The sequence below is a fragment of the Mandrillus leucophaeus genome, unplaced genomic scaffold (assembly GCF_000951045.1).
Source record: "Mandrillus leucophaeus isolate KB7577 unplaced genomic scaffold, Mleu.le_1.0 Scaffold147, whole genome shotgun sequence".
Taxonomy (NCBI): Eukaryota; Metazoa; Chordata; class Mammalia; order Primates; family Cercopithecidae; genus Mandrillus; species Mandrillus leucophaeus.
The window spans coordinates 4,196,616-4,214,210 of NW_012101443.1; the positions used below are offsets into that span (position 1 = coordinate 4,196,616).

The 17,595-nt window shown below is 41.2% G+C and overlaps 1 protein-coding gene across 2 annotated transcripts in view; it reads right to left on the reverse strand.

The window, feature by feature from the left end:
• TNFSF11 (tumor necrosis factor (ligand) superfamily, member 11) overlaps window positions 1-17,595 on the reverse strand; it is a 46,266-nt gene that overhangs the window by 19,977 nt on the left and 8,694 nt on the right. The window contains exons 3-4 of one of the 2 annotated variants that reach the window (XM_011974633.1): window positions 17,183-17,342; window positions 6,718-6,885 (exon numbers count right to left, since the gene is read on the reverse strand). In XM_011974633.1, coding sequence (XP_011830023.1) covers window positions 6,718-6,885 — 168 coding nt within the window. In that variant the 5' untranslated portion in view covers window positions 17,183-17,342. Of the gene's footprint in view, window positions 1-6,717; window positions 6,886-14,434; window positions 14,799-17,182; window positions 17,343-17,595 lie in introns of those variants that run through there. The other variant, XM_011974632.1, reaches the window with a different exon arrangement.

Sequence of the window (17,595 nt, forward strand, 5' to 3'; positions counted from 1 at the left end):
CCTATTGGAAAACCACTACATGACTATGACTAACATCTTGACTTGGGAACATGAGTGCTCCAAAACCCAAGTACCCTTGTGGGTTTATGAGAAACTTTCTTCAGACACATACTCTTGTATACAAAGGCAAAGAGGCAATGAATGGGGTTTAATCCCTCCCCTCTTTTTTTAACTAATAGGCAAATGAGAAATAGTGGCCTATACCAACTTCAATGATTACAATTACACAAGCAGTTACAATCTACCTAAATTTCAATTGATTTCTTATTTACTTTAACTTAAAATAAGAATGGGCTCCTTTAATAATGAAGATTGCAATTCAAGGGGATCTGTTTCCCATATGTAGAAAACATAATCACTTAACTGATGAACTTGCTAGTTTTTAATTAACGCTCTTTTTAATCTACAAAACCTAGCAAAAGCTGTGCAGGTGACAATCCAGGTTTACTCAATAATCACAGATGCAATCTCTAAACAGACCTTTAAAACTTCCTCAAAAAGATGAATGCTGTTGAATCCACTTTCAAATTTCTCCCTCTCTCACAATCGAAATAATCCCAAAGTATTTTTACCTTTTGGAAATACAGTCTTGACCATTAAAATTTTTAGTAGACTTATGTATTCTCAGAGTTAACTCTTGCTCATATAATGAGTCCACCTTCCTACCTAAATGGGGTTTAGTGAACATCAGAGACTGCTCATTGTCCCCTCATCTCCTTCCACTCCTTTTTGCGTATTAGTTATAGGCAACTCCCTTCCTCAAGCTTTGTGGACAAATGGCTGTTCAGTTAGAGACTACCTTGTCCAGCCCCCCTTGCAGCAAGATGTGGTTTATGAGTAACTTCCAGCCGATACGACGCTACTAGAAGTGATGTCTCTACTCCCAGGTACTGTCTTCAGTTTTCTTTTACCCTTCCCCTATCTAGAAATAACAGCAAATGGAGAAGCCAACTTGGAAACAGAGATGGAAGGTTCATGTTGAGGACAGAGGCGCATCCCTACTGGTCCTGGATGACTCATGTCTGGATTGTTATATGAGAGAGAGAAAAAGCTTCTTAGTTAGTTCACAGAATGGATGGGTCTCTTTGCTACCCAGTTCAGACTATAGCAAATAACAGCGAGTATTTCACTGAGGATCAAAGTGCTACAAATCTTTGAGTACGTTAATCTTAATATTGGAGGATACTGTGAATTCTGAATTCTACATTATGAATTCTGAAGATGAAGCCAAATATGTACCTGATCCCCAGGGAATAAAAAAATAATTTCAGGTAAAAATGAACTGTTTAATAATTATGGCTCCCTGGTCTTACTTTCTGTTCTCCAGTTAAGTCTTTAGAGACTCAAAGACTTACAGTCCAGGAAATGGTTGGTAGAGGATATGACAACAAGATAACTTATCGGCAGTCATTACAATACCATTGGCTTTTCATATTCTGGAGGGAAGTTAGAGAGTTTTATAAAATTCAACTCATATATGGAGCCAGAATCATGTTTTTAGTTCACATTATAAGCCCCCCTCTACATAGCAGGCTATGCAGGGCAAAGAAGCCTGATGAAAATGTGACTGATGTGAGAGGGCCAGCTGGAGGTAACTTCTAGCAAAAATAAACCTGTGTTATTGTTCTACTGAAGCACTATTGCCTCAGGCTATCATATTCTCAATTATCAATTGTAGGACTGGTAAGACAGCATCGTATAAACGAGAACCAGGCTTATAGCCTTCTGAATGGCTTTATGAGTTGGTTGATGTAAAATATTAGTTTACAGAGTTCAATAAGTTATTGATCATTTGTTCATGCTTTTCTCCATTCATTCCTGAGAATAAATTAAGAGTGATGTATTCAGATGTGTGTGAAATGGCTGTGGCCCTTGTCCTGATGGAGCTTGCAGCTTCACTCCATGATCTTTAAAAACGGCTGACTGTGCAGCTCCAACAGGGAAAGAAGTTTTCATGCTCTCAAACGTACATATTTATTTATTTAAATATTAAATAAAATCATGCCCGTATATTTGTACATTACAAAATATTTACTAAAGCACAGCTTTTAAAAGCTAATATTAAAAAATACATATACAGAAAGTCCCTATGCTTCTTTCCCACATCCCAGGGGACAATCTTGAATGCACTGAACATCCCATTTTGGAGAAGAAAGTGATTTGTGCTATTTGTTTATCGACCTTTCTCCTGCACATTATTCTTTCAAATACCTCTGCAAGTAAGTTTCAGGAAGGTATCTGCAAACAGGTACCCAATGTGAAATGAACAAGCCAGCACACTAAAGTCAAGTGCAGTCACAGCTGGCTTTCCACCCAGTCTGGCCAGGGGTCTATGGGCTGAGTGTCCTCTCTGCCATGCTGGGGGTCCTCGTTTGGATCTGAGCTCATTCCTTCCTCACCCCCCGGCTGGCAGAAGCAGGGAGGCTGCCAAAACTGGAAACAAGAATCACTTTATAAATCAGACACCATATTTGCACTAGTGTTTTCTTTATTGTCATAGACTGTTATGATAGACTTTATAAATTGTGGTTGGTAGGGTTGGATCAGTAAGAGGCTTTCAGAGTTCTGTGCTAAAGGGGTTGGGGGAAGCCAAGAAAACCCAGCCACAAACAAAAATGGGGAAAAAAACAGCATTACAAGTCTGACCAAAGACATTCTGGGTAAACACCACTTTCGCACACATATAATGTGATATTGTGCTTATGTCTGGTATCTGTTACCACTGGAGGGGTTGATCTCTCAATAATGATTGCAGCCACACATGTAATTTTGTTTTAAGGGTTCACTCAATATCTGTATTAGAAATAAAACTAAGGTACAAACTGACTTAAGAATGCCTAATGCATCCATCCTATTTTTAGCATTGGCAAGAGAAATGAGAAATCTGATTATTTTGGCAAGATGCGTAGAATGTCACATTAACCGATAATCCTCATTGAAGGACAACACATTTGACAAATCATTATTTGAATAGAGCAAGGGAAGGGTAAATCCTTGGATACAGGGAAAGACATGGCAAGGTGCCGAGCACATTAAACGCACTTAATGAACATTGGTTGATTCTAATGATAAGGTATAAATAAGACTCGTCTCTTTCCTAAACATCTTGTCTTGGGGGAAGAAATGGCATCTTCTACTTTCAAACACACATTGGTATAACAGCTTTAATTTATAATTCTTTAAAAAGGATTACCTGTGTCTGATATTATTACCTATGCAAAAAGGCTAAGATCCTATCACAAAACAAAAGCAAATGTGAAATTGATGAAATACAGTTCTACTCATCCTATGAGTCATAGTAACCTATCAGTATAATTAAGACTATGTGCCCTTAATAAGTGCAGCTGATTATTCGCGCCTGACCACCAATTTTCTCCTTACGGTTTGCCAAGTAGTGAATCTCTCATTATGAGTGTTACTCATTTGGAATGAGGCATCATGTCTCCAAAAGGATCCTAAACTAGTGAAAATTCAGCCATTATTGCTCAGTAACACCTTTATACATAAATTGCTTTTCATACTGCCTGAGTCACTTGGAAATCTCAAAGGAAGCGGGACGATGTTCTGATGAGGGAGGAGGTGGTAGAAAAGTTCACTGAAGCCACACCAAGTGTTAACGGACACTATTGCCAGTGAACAACAATTGGCTACCAAGTACTCTCTCAATCTGGGATTTATTTTTACTTAGGACAAGAGAAATTACTATAACTTTTAAAAAAGGATAAACAATATGTTTTTTAAGAATTCAGAAGATGTTCACTTATTTAAAGTAATGTTGTATTATATTAAATTATACACACACATACATTCACACACAGAGAGACACACAGTAAGCCATTTTTTCTCTTCCATGGATTTGTCTGCTATCCTTGGCCCAAGTTATACTGCAAAAATTATGATGACTGTGCGTAGTTATGTCTTTACATTATCCAATCGTATTTTAAATGCCTCTGTAGGGGTTTCTAGTTTTATTCCTGTAAACCTTGTACATTTCTTGTTACGTTTATTTTTAGAGCATTTAAAAAATTATGAATGAAATCTTTCATTTATGTCTTCTAGTTATTTGAAATAAGGACAGCTAGTGATTATTACTTATTAATTTTTACAAACTGATTTATTTTATTCTGCTTGTAGCAATTCAGCTTCTTTTGAATTTTCCTAAGTATATAATCATATCCCATGCAAATTCTGCCCTCTTTTCTCCCTATATATTTTCTTATTTCATTCTCTTGTGTAATTACATTAGCTGGCACCTTCAGAACGACATTAAATAATGTAAGGACAGTGGGCATCTTCGTCGTGTTCCTGACTTTAAGAAACATGCTCTTATGTTTAATCACTAGGTAACTTTTAGTTTGAGACATTCGTAGTAACATCAGGAATCCATCCAGTTCTGTTTTCTAATGGATTTTAAACATCAGAAATAGTGCAAAATTTTGTCAATCACTTTTCAGGATCTATAAGATGATAATATATTTTTTTCCTTTAACCCGTTGGGATTGAACCATTCTTGCAGTCTCATAAATAATGTTAATCATCTTTTTCCTTCCTTCCTTCCTTCTTTCCTTCCTTCCTTTCTTTCTTTCTTTTCTTTTTTTTTTCTTTCGGGGTCTTGCTACGTCTCCCAGGCTGCCAGGCTGGAGTGCACTGGTGCAACCGCAGCTCACTGCAGCATCCAGGTCCCAGGCCCAAGCTGTCCTCCCACTTCAGTCTCCTGAGTAGTTGGAACCACAGGCACAGGTTGCCATGCCCAGCTAATGTTTTTTTTACTTTTTGTAGAGATGGAGATCTCACTATGTTGACCAGCATGTTCTCAAACTCGTGGACTCACGTGATCCTCCCATCTGGGCCTCCCAAAGTGCTGGGATTACAAGTGTGAGCCACCACGCCTGCCCTCGTTCATAATATTATTTATTTTCAGAATTAACTTGGCTGATTTTCCATATTTATTCCTCCATAAGAAACTCAAAGGGTAACTTTCAAGAACCAGCACACCACTGAAATAAAAAGTTTATCTCGTCATTTTGAGGAGTTACAACATGGGTCAATCTAAACAGAACATTAGGACACAATCTTTTGCCTAATCAGAATTACCTTAATATGAAATGCCATTTTGAACTAGCAGATTGCCCCTAGTGCATGTCAATAGGTTGTTTATAGACAGATTACTCAGTATTTAAGAGATAAGCTTCACAAATGGGATAAAAAGCAAACAAATGAAAACAAAATGTAAAACAGAACAATAAAAATGAATAGTAACAGAATTGCTGTTGCTATAGCTCAAAAATTATACTGTAAGATTAAGGATCACTGAGTTTAAACATATACATCTACTCTGCATAAAGTCAAGCACCTACACACTAATTATAAGGAAAAAGTAATTTTCATAAGCAATGTGTTTTCTTATAGACACATTAAACTAAGAGGTACTTCATGCATTCTACAATGCACAACTTTTAACATTTTGATATCTCTGGAATTAAGATGCAACTAGAACCTATGATGATCATGTTTAAGTTTTTTAATCAACAGTTTCTTCTTTCTTAGTGATGCATGAAATAACAAAGTAGGCTGAAAATTGGTATCTTAGATTCAATAAAATACAGCAAATCTCAACTTTCAGGGTATTACAGACATTTACCTTTGTTAGCTGGCTTTATAAAATAGCTATATCTTCCTACCTCTACTTCTGATGGTATTACAGACGTTCACCTTTGTTAGCTGGCTGTATACAACAGCTACATCTTCCTACCTCTACCTCTGACACATGTCCTCTTTTTAAATAATTATATTACTACGTGTTGGATTTCTAAAAAAATAAACTAAATTAAAATTAAATTTAGAGGTAAGGGCTTTGAGAACTTCAAGAGTTACTCTGGAATGACCAGAGACCCAGGGAGTTGCTAGATAGAGGCTGGGATGTGTAAATGGATGCATGCATGCATGCAGGTATGTAACGCACACACAGGTTTTCCACTGGGGTCACTGTTTGTGTTCTATCTGGGTTTTGGTGGAGTCAGTGAGTAAAATAATTCTCCGGCTGCAGAATTCTCAGGTGGTTTTGTCCAGGAAAGTAAAACTGGCAGTTATTACAGTGTCTCCCAACTGGTGCTGTCGGTGTAAGAGAAGTCATTGGTCTGCTCTGTCCCTGACTCTTCTCTTGTCACTCAGCTCTCCCAGAAAATGAGAACACGGACACAGAATCTCCATCTCACATTGCTTCCTGCTCTCCCTACTTCACCGCAGATGACAGCAAAGGACCAAGAGTTACAACTGCTTCTCATCAGAGCCCAGGATCAACAGATGTGCGATAGGGGGTCCTGCCATTATGAAGCCAAACAGAAAGGAAACAGCTACCAGAAAGTTCTGTGAACTGAGCGGATGGTTTCTAGGTCAGGGAATTCAAACTAGCAAACTGACTCACAGACAGGCCACAGCCACCTTAGTCTCTCTTCCAAGCGGGAATTTAAATCCCTCCTCTTTAAAAGAAAAAAGAAAAGAAAGAAAAGAATATTTGCATGAATATCCCTGGTTGCCATAATCAATCACTACCAACTTCAAAAGAATTCCGCTAATCTCTTTAAAGCATTCCCTGTAGCTCTTTTACAAATTATTAGAATAAAAAGAACAAAGTCAACAGCACTTAGCCAGTTTTAATTTTCAGTATTGGTAGAGTCAGCAAGGGCCCTTGACTTATCAGCCTCAGTGTGGACTTACCTTTTGCACAGCTCCTTGAAAGGCCTGTTTAATTCTCCTACATGAATCAGGTATTAATTTTGTATCTTGACTCTCCAGAGTTGTGTCTTGAAAATCTGCATTTTCATGGAGTCTCAAAATTCTATAAATGCAGTGAGTGCCATCTTCTGATATTCTATTAGGATCCATCTGAGGAGGAGAAACAGTAAGGAGGTTAGAGTGCTTATCACTAATCATCCTGCTATTTAATGAAGTGTGACTTCAGAACAAAAAATTCATACTTGGAAGAGTCTTTATGTCCCCAACAATCAATAGTTAATACAATGACCCTCAAGATGTGAAAACATGACTTCTAATTCATTTGAATGAGTAGCTGACTGTCATCCACAGGACAAGGCACAGTTAGTCCTGCGGTGGGCTTTTAACAATGACAGAAGTGTAAGTGCGTGATTCATGGGGGAAATTGTCAAAATTGTCTGACAACATGAACGTGTTCATAGAGGGGAGGGGCACCAAGGAAATCACATGTGATCACTGTAGGGAGAGGAAGCTTTTTGTCTTTAAATCAACTAGATGCAACATACTAGCTGGGATTATGAGGCCCACTTTGAAATGCAAAGCATGAAGCCTACCTAAAACAAGTGAAATCAACATCATCTTGAACCACCATGTTTGCCTGGCCCTTTTTCCTTAATCAGCCAAAGAAGGGAGAGAAAATCCATTTTTTACCTCTAAACAAAACTCGAAGTCAGACGTGTAATCTCTCTTTTTTGTTGACTCTCTCATCAGTGTTTCTCAAGCCGGGATGGTATACCTGTCAGGGGGTGCTCGGGAACGGGTACAGGTGATATCTGGTGTCATCACATTAGGGTGGGGGGGCTGCATGAGCAGATATTAGAGATGTGTGCTGGAGGGATGCTAAGATTCCTGTCATGTAAGGAATTGTTCCACCCAAAATATACTCATTGAGTAATTAGCTGATTGCCTGTTAAGAATAGGTGTCCAGCATTAGAATATCTTTAATGACTACTCTTTAAAATTGTCAGCCTGCTCCTTCCAAGCCTTTGCAGCGGTTTCAATTGCCAAGTAAAGGGTGGCAATAATTAGCTATCACCTGTTTTAATAATGAGAATTTAATTTGTCCTCTTGGTTTGTTAAATATTCAAGGTACTTCATCTGTATTCTCTTATTAGCTGGCACAAACTAGGCAAAAAAGAAAAGCTACGTAAGTTTACAAAGCTCAGTCAAATTAATGACAAGTCTTTCTTTCTCTCTTTTAAAAAGTAATCGGAATGATGTGTTAGTTTATTAACCAACCGTTAGAAATAAACTAAAAAGAGCCTATCCATATCTGAGATTCTCAAAATGAAATGACAGTCTTTTTTTTTTTTTTCAGATGGAGTCTCACTCTGTCACCCAGGCTGGAGTGCAGTGGCACCATCTCGGCTCACTGCAAGCTCCATCTCCCGAGTTCACACCATTCTCCTGCCTCAGCCTCCCAAGTAGCTGGGACTACAGGCACCCGCCACCACGCCCAGTTAATTTTTTTGTATTTTTAGTAGAGACGGGGTTTCACCCTGTTAGCCAGGATGGTCTCGATCTCATGACCTCGTGATCCTCCTGCCTTGGCCTCCCAAAGTGCTGGGATTACAGGCGTGAGCCACCGCGCCTGGCCAAAATGATAGCCTTTTAACAAATGTACACTCACTAATACAAATTTTATTCTTCCAGTCTTGCACATATAAGGACTATCTATAATCATCACGGAAGAGACACCACCGTGAAGCAAAACTGTGTACAATCTGTATTTATTTTTCCTATATTCTTTAGAATAATTAATACAAGTCATAATATGTGAATTTTTATACAAGGAAAGTTTTCAATCACACACTTGGCAAAAAAAGGCTTACTTATGCCAGTGTGTATCCCACAAGACCAGAAAAGCCTAGGCAACTGATAGGAAGGGTCACTGGGTTTAGACCTCAGGAAAGAAGAATCATGCAAAGGCCTGAATTGACACACCACCAGAAAACTGCTGAGCCAAAGGAATAATGTGGCCTTAGTGGGGAAATGCCTAGGGACCCTAAACTTGGTTAATCTGGAGTCCTGCCAACAAGCTAAGAGCTGTCTAACAGAAGCAGCAGTCCCCTTTATTCTTTTTCTTTCTCTTTTTCTATTTTTTTTTTTGGAGACAGGGTCTTGCTCTGTCACCCCCACCCAGGCTGGAGTGCAGCGGCATAATCATAGCTCACTTCAGCCTTGAAATCCGTGGGCTCAAGCAATCCTCCTTCCTCAGGCTTCCAAGTAGCTGCGACTACAGGTGCAGGCCACCATGCTTGGCTAATTGGCTAATTTCTTTCTTTCTTTTTTTTTTCTTGGTAGAGATGGGGTCTTGCTATGTTGCCCAGGCTTGTCTTGAACTCCTAGGCTTAAGCAGTCCTCCCTCCTTGGCCTCCCAAAGTGCTGGGATTACAGGCATGAGCCACTGCACCTGGCCCCTATATTCTTGATACTCAGGGTAGTCCATTCAGTAGCATCGTGGGCTCACTGAGGGCTTGCTAGAAATGTAGAATTTCAGGCTTCACCCTGGCATACTGCCTGGGAATATGCATTTTAACTAGATCCCAGGTGATTCTTTTTTTTTTTTTTTTTTTAAGACGGAGTCTCACTCTGTCACCCAGGCTGGGGTGCAGTGGCCGGATCTCAGCTCACTGCAAGCTCCGCCTCCCAGGTTTATGCCATTCTCCTGCCTCAGCCTCCCGAGTAGCTGGGACTACAGACGCCTGCCACCTCGCCTGGCTAGTTTTTTGTATTTTTTAGTAGAGACGGGGTTTCACCGTGTTAGCCAGGATGGTCTCGATCTCCTGACCTCGTGATCCGCCCGTCTCGGCCTCCCAAAGTGCTGGGATTACAGGCTTGAGCCACCGCGCCCGGCCGATCCCAGGTGATCCTTACACACATTACAGTTTAAGAAGTCATGCATTAAAATATAGATTTTCTACTATTAAAACAATTCCAAAGTTCCCTGGATACCAATTTTAAAATTGTTTCACAAGTGACATCAATTAATACAAAGATACTCCAACAGTTAATCATGGTTACTGATTTGATGCAAATAAGTACAATGCAAATATATTGTCCCCTTTCTATTAAAAAAAATGCCCACATCCAGATCCCATCTCACTCCTACCCCAACCCTCACTGGCCAATTTCATCAACATCCCTAAGGGTAGGGTCCAATTATTGAACCTCTTCCCAAATACTTCAAATGTGCAATTGAGAACCACTGTTTTGGAAGGCAGCATTAGAGCTAAAATATGTATAAAACCCCATCCATTGTTTTTTCCCAAAAGAAATCAAGAATGCATGGCATAATTGCTTTTAACATACTCATTTGTTTTGTTTACTCAAGGATCACACATTAGAAATTTATTTTTAACCCACAACCAAATGTCTTTCTCATTCCAGTGCCCTTGCAGCTCTCCTTTCCTGAAAATGGATACTAGGAGAAGAGGGAGGAGGAGAGGTTCAGGGTGCAAGGCCAGCCACACACACAGGTAAATGAGGGTCTCTAAGCTGAAGGAACTGCAGAGCAGGGAGGGAGCCAGACGGATGCTGGACCCTCAGCAAATGCCCACAAACTGACTGAACGAATGTATCACCTACCCAACAACTTATCTATTGGCACACATTAGTCTGGTTGGAGGACTGCATGATTGAAAAAGTATACTCTTTTAACTACTAATCTGATAATCTGCATATTACAATCAGAAACAGACATATCTGTAGTGTTGCAAATTATTAGAAAAGACTTTGCAGTAAATTAGACATACAAGGCACTGGGCTAGATGCTACGAATAAGGTGGTAGGCCGGGCGCGGTGGCTCAAGCCTGTAATCCCAGCACTTTGGGAGGCCGAGACGGGTGGATCATGAGGTCAGGAGATCGAGACCATCCTGGCAAACACAGTGAAACCCTGTCTCTACTAAAAAAATACAAAAAAACTAGCCGGGCGAGGTGGCGGGCACCTGTAGTCCCAGCTACTTGGGAGGCTGAGGCAGGAGAATGCCGTAAACCCAGGAGGCGGAGCTTGCAGTGAGCTGAGATCCAGCCACAGCACTCCAGCCTGGGCGACAGAGCAAGACTCCATCTCAACAACAAAAAAAAATAAATAAAAAAAAAATAAGGTGGTGTGCAAAGCAAGCAGTCCCTGTCTTTATGGAACTTACACATCATTGAGGAACACAGAAATTCAACCAAAAGTCACAGTAAACTGAGTAGCAAATGAATTCATTGTACTTAGACATGTCTAAAAACATGAAGTGAATCTTGAATATCTTACTTAAAATGGACTGTTAAAATGCATTTGTCAGATAACGTGGTGCCTATGAAATAAACTGCCTCATTTTCTTTTAACTTCCTTGAAACTTAATCATTTGTAGGGTTAAATGAGGCAGGATGCTTGACGTTTGTGCTACTTCGTTATCTGTGTTTTCAAACAGGCAGTGCACACCTCTACATCAGATTTTCAGTAGTGACTGCTGTCCTAGCTAACAAACAACTAGGGAGGTTGGTTTGTGCATATTGGGGGATCGAGGGAAGAAGTTAAAAGAGCACAAGATCTTGAGTTTTCTGAAAAGCTTATCTTTATAGCTAAACCCTAAGCTTTGAATATGGTTATACGGATGTTAAAGACACACACACACACACACACACACAGAGCAACTTTTTGAAAGGGTTTTTTTTTTTCTTTGTAAACCAAAGTATGAATACTATGTGGTAAATATATAGCAGAAGCCACACACTATTTTCTCTTTGGCAGGGTGGTGGGGGAAAAGCCAAGCTACACTGGATCAAGTAGATATATATTTTTTAACATCGAGGCACACGCAATCTGCAAACATTTAGGAGGCTGATTCAATTTTATCTATTCACACATTTAAGAAAACAAAACTTTTTAAATAGCCACTGTAATTTTTACACTATTCTGGGCATTCTTCTAAATGCATTTAAAAACTCAAACTGCTTTTCCTTGAGGATTTGTATACCTTCTTTTCTTCACCTTTAAACAAAAACAATAAAACTAATTCCTCATTTTTAACTGTAAACTACAAACATGTTACTAGATACTTTGTTCTCATTCAAATGCATTTAGAAACCCCAAATAGTTGATTCACAACTTTAGTGGGAATCATAAAACTACTATGATTTATTTGGTACCAAGTTCCAATCCAAAAGAGCCGACATAAGTGAAAATGTTAAATCAGCGGCAGGTCATATGGAGACTATTCTCTTAGCTAGGACTTTGAAAGAAGGTATCTAACACATATAAAACGGGAAAGAATTACAGAGTGAACCCCAATGCACCCATCAGCGCTTCAGCTATTACCAATGTATGGCAAATCTTTTTTCATCTGTAAGCAACCAGAAATTGTTTTGAAACAAATTCCAGACACCATAGCAGTTTTATCTGTAACTATTTTAGAATGTATCTCAAAATGATTAGGACTCCTTTGGGTAACAATTGTAGACACAATAGCCAGTAAAATGCATCCAGATCTAGCGGTATATTCATATGAACACATTGTTCCTAATATTTTTTCTTTACTGAAGGAGATGACCTTTTTAAAATGCAGTACAAAATTGGGTTCTGAGTAATGGCTAAATTATTTTGCACAAGTCAAAGGAACCGAATCTTCATGGTATTTAAGAAAACCGTACCCAGAAGTCCGATGATATTAACTTCTCCAAAGGAATATTTTCTGGCTAGACTTACTAACTCACATGTTTACTTTGAAAAAGAGTTCTGAGTGTTTCACTATTTATCCATACAGCATCAAGACTGCTAAATGATGATGGGAGATCACTGAAAGCCCCGACTTCTCAGTCCGCGGGGACCACCGAGAATTCCTAGGGGAAAGCTGAACAACTCTAACAAGAGCCCAGCAGGTCACTCTTTCCTACATAGCCACGCCACCGATTTCCACAGCTCCTGCCAAGTCAAGCTGTTCATGGTTCCTAGAACTCCTTCATTTCCGACTGCTCTTTCAACATTGGACACTCTTCACTGTTATGGCAATGAAAATGCCATATCCCTAAGGTGTTAGAAAAGATAGACAGTGGACAACTACTGCCTCTTTGATCCCTTTTCTGAATGTTGCTCTTTTGTTTGACTAAGAATTTTAATGGTTTTATTAGGCCCCTCGGCTCCATGCCCATAGTAAGTGGACACTGTGTGTTGAATAAATGATTCTTAACTCATTCCATGGCATGTGATGGTGCCATGCACAACGCTGGCACTCCATGCACAAGCACTAAATGGGATGATTATTAACAAAATGCTGGATGGGAAAATGGGTAAACCATTCTTATTGCAACACACTCCAATGAAAGAAAGACGTTTAGTCACTTTCACATAGATTTGTGTTATCTGTGTTGCAAGTAAATCACTCAAAAATTGTCTTTTTAGAAAAAAACTCTCAATGGGTAGATTATATTTAATGCAGATTTTCTTAAGTGTGGCTCATTGCATTTCTACTTTTAGTAGGTAATCACACTAGTTCTAGAAAATGCAAACTAGCGGATAACGAATTCTTAACAAAAAGCCTATGATTAAAAGTAATGGAGTTCGAGACATTGGCACATGTCAAAAAACCATACAATCCAAGCAATGCCATGTTTTGATGCATCCCGTTTGGTTTAGTAATCACCTTTGAATCTGAAAACGAATGTAGTCCAAACCCAACTTTCTTTTCCCATAAAAAAAAAATGCACAGTCAGCCCCCCACTTCCTCTGAGAAAGAGTTCACAGCACCAGACAAGAATATTTGAATGAATCCAACCAACTGCACTGCAATTTCCAAGAAAACACAAGAGCATAAACCACCAGAAAGCATAATATTACAAATTTACCCCTTCCTTCCTACTATCTCCCTGCAGTTCCTAGCCGTCGTGCAAAAAACCTCTTCATCTTTTCGAAGGTTGGTTATTTGCTAGACTGTAGTAACACCGTGCCATCACACACACCTCGCTTCCTTCCTCCGCCCACCTCCCTGACAGGCACGTGGGGCTGTCCTTCTTCCTTCACCCCCACAGGACAGCGCCACAGCCGCAGAGCCCTCATGCTGAGCCCGCGCCTCTCTGGTCGCGCCGTGTCATTCTGCCCACCCACTGGGCGACCTGGGCACGAGCACCGCGACCTCCCGCTCTGCGCAGCCCTCCAGCCCTGGGGCCCCAGCACACCTGCAGAGCAGCCAGGCGCAGGCACCGAAATCCGCCGGGTGGTGGGTGGAAAGAGAAAGGTAGATGCCCAAGTGAAGGCGCTCAATTTTTTTCCTACATGAACAGAGGTTGATTCTTAACTTCAAGTGAGAAATGACAGGGAGAAAAAGCATGTAATCACTACCAGAAGAGGTGAGAGGCCAGCGCTGTTTCCCAGCCTGGGGACGGGGTGAGATTCAAACCCATCGTCTGGCCAGGGGAGCCTGCTCTCGGCGCACCGCGGAGCTGGGGTGCGTGCGCGGAGAGAGAGCAGAGTGCGCCCAGAGAGAGCAGAGTGCGCCCGACAGCCCCGCGCCAAGTTGTCCCCAAACTCGACACTCCCTCTCTCAGAGTCACTTTCCCCCTCCTGAATATGCAAGCTCTGGGGAGCCCAGCCCCGCGGCCGGACTCAGTTTTCAAGTGCAGGGGAACGAGAAGGGCGCTCCCGGCCGCGCGCCCATGGGAATGTGGCCACTCACCTGCGCTCTGAAGTAGAGGAACAGGGCGACGCTGCAGACGACCTGGCCCAGCCCCAGCCCAAGGAGGGCCACGAACATGGAGCGGGAGGCGGCGGGGGGCTGATGCGGCGCAGGCGGCGGCGGGGCGTGCAGGGGGCCCTCGTGCGGGGCTCCGGGGCCGCCGCCCATCTCCTCCGAGCCACGCAGGTACTTGGTGTAGTCTCTGCTGGCGCGGCGCATGGCGCTCGGCCCTCTGGCTCCGGCGTTCTCCTCCCTCTCCTGCTCCCTCCCCTTCTTGTCTGCGGCCAACTCCGGAGGCTGCGGCAGAGCCTCGACGTGGGGCGCCGACTTGGAGCCCGGCTTTGGCTCCTGGGGCGCGCGGGCAAGCGGGCAGGGCGCCCGGCAGCCCCAACTCTTATAAACCGCTTGGAGAGCGCTGGCCTCGGGAGCCAATCAGCCCCAGGCGAGGCTGCCTCTTCCACTCCCACCTCTGGCTCCCCTTCCTTCCTTTCGCCCTCCCTCTCTCTCAATCACTGTCACTGAAGGGCCTCCTTCGTGGGGGCCCTCCGAGGAGGAGGCTGGGGGCGACTCCAGTGGTTCCAGACTCCGCCTGCCATTCTCAGCTGTCTTTCTGGAGGTCCAAGAGATGGCCTAAGGAAGACGCAGAGGAGACCTTTGCTAAAGGATAAGGATTGCACCTCAGACATTTCTCCTGCAGTTCACATCCTGGAGTCTCGGTTTCTTCCCTAGAATTTAGAAAGTTGAATTTGATGGTCTCTGAAGACCCTTCCTGTCCAACCTCGCCCCCCAAAGTGCTTCCAAATAAAGTTTCTCAAAGTATTTTCGAAGACTTCGAAAATTCCAGAATCCCCTTCCCATATCCATATTTCTGCATCTTGAACGTGATACTGAGTGAGGCAGGTCTTGAATGTGGCAGTAGAGAGCCTATAGACACCAACTCTGACTTTATAAAGGTGAAAACGGTGCAGAGAAAAGGGTAAAGGGGTGTGTAGCCAGAAGCAAGCATCCGAGGAGGGCTCACCCAACCGTCAGGAAAGAGATGTAACACGAAGCTGATAATATAGTTAAATGTTAGTTTCATTGCTAAAGAAACCTTGCTAGGGCTTTTTAAAAACCTCTGTTCAGAACTGTGGCCCTTAGTGAGAAAACAAAAATATTAACATTGCTCACAAAATTCTGATACTTCAGAAGGAGGTTGCTGACCAATTTAAACACCCATGAAACTTAGGATGTTTCCACTTTTTTATTAATACTGTCATCCCACAGTATCCATGGGTTCCACATCTGTGGGTTCAGTGAGCCATGGATCAAAAATATTTGGAAAAAAAAAAAAAAAAGGATGGCTGTGTCTGGACTAAACGTGTAGACTTTTTTTCTTGTGATCATTTCCTAAATGATTCACAACTAGTTACATAGCATTTACATTGTATTAAGTATTATAAATAATCTAGAGATAATTTCAAGTATATGGGAGGATGTCTGTAGGTTAAAAGCAAATACTATGCCATGATATGTTAAGAAACTTGAACATCCATGGATTTTGGTATTTGCGGGTAGGGATTTGGTGGTGTCCTGGAACCAGTCTTCCATGGATATCAAGGGACTACTATGCCTTTTTATTTTGCATCCTCTTTCTGCCTAATTCGCTAATAAGTACTTCTCTAGGCAAGATTTGTGACAAATGACAGGTCTCCGAGTTATTAAAGCATGTGTTCTAAATTGAACACTTAGACCTCAGTAAATGTTAAGGAAGAGTGACCAGGTTGGATTTTTTTTAAAGGCACCCATACAAAGAAAATGATCTATTCAAATTCAAAAATGCCTTTAGCATTTATATGTGTATCTAGCTTGGTGGAGAAGGGACAAAAAATTTTCACACTCAAACATACAAACACTTGATGTTAATCTTCTACTACTTGTAGTCTTTGACCTCTTCCTATTTTTTGTTTGTTAACTTTGGGAAGTAGGTTTATTGTCTTCTTCTTCTCCTCCTCCTCCTCCTCTTTTTCCTCATTCTCTCCTCCCTCCTTGACTCAGGAAATAATTCCATATTTCTTCTTTCTTATAAATATTTATTGGGATCAAAGATTTTAAAAATGTGTTATAACAGCTAAACCCACAATGACTTTACTATAGTGTCTTCCATTCTTTTTAATGGGTTTTTATACAATGTTTTATACATCTTTTTAATTCCTTGACATCTTGATCCTCAGGTTACAAGAAAGTCCCTCAAATCATGTTCAGGTGTGCTTGACCCAGGAGCTTCATATATGGGACCATATGTTACATTCCTACAGAGTTCTTCATATGACATTTCTACTAGCACTCCAAAAATGTCATCCTACTATATTCTGGCTTCCATAAACTGTATTAGATACTCTACTGTCAGTCTACCTGCTGCTCTTTCACAGGTAATGTATTTTTCTTGCCCATGTATTTACTTATTCCTTTGTCAACATTCACTCTCCAATTAATAGGTAAACTCCATATGTTCAAGGACTCCTGCTGTATTATTCACCTCTATAACATTCACCATTTCCTAAAATGTTGTTGCCTGCTATAGTAGGTGCACAGTAAATACTTGCTGAATAAAATTTGAGCAAAAGAATCTTCAAAGCCTCTGCCAGTCTCCCAGTCTAAGCGACACTACATGTTATCTGAATGAATCACACTTGCCTTCTGAAGAATTCTGTGCATACTGATCAGGATTTTCTTCTAAAAAAAAAAAAGTATATGTCATTTCCATACCTGCAATTCTTTAATGGCTTCTAAGAGTTGTTGGTATAAAGTCGAAACTCTGGAAATTAGAAACCGTCAATAGGCCAGGCGCAGTGGCTCACTTCTGTAATCCCAATGCTTTGGGTGGCCGAGGCATAGGATCACTGGAGCCCAGGAGTTTGAGAATAGCCTGGGGAACACAGGGAGACCCTATCTTTACAAAAAATGAACAAATTAGCCAGGCATTTTGGTGCACATCTGTGGTCCCAGTTACTCAGTAGGCTGAGATAGGTGGATCGCTTGAGCCTAGGAGGTCAAAGCTGCAGTGATCCACGATCATGCCACTGCACTCCAGCCTGAGAGACAGAGCAAGATTCTGTCTCAAAAATTAAAAAAAAAAAAAGATAAAAATAAAACCGTCTAATGTTCCTTCACAAGCTGGC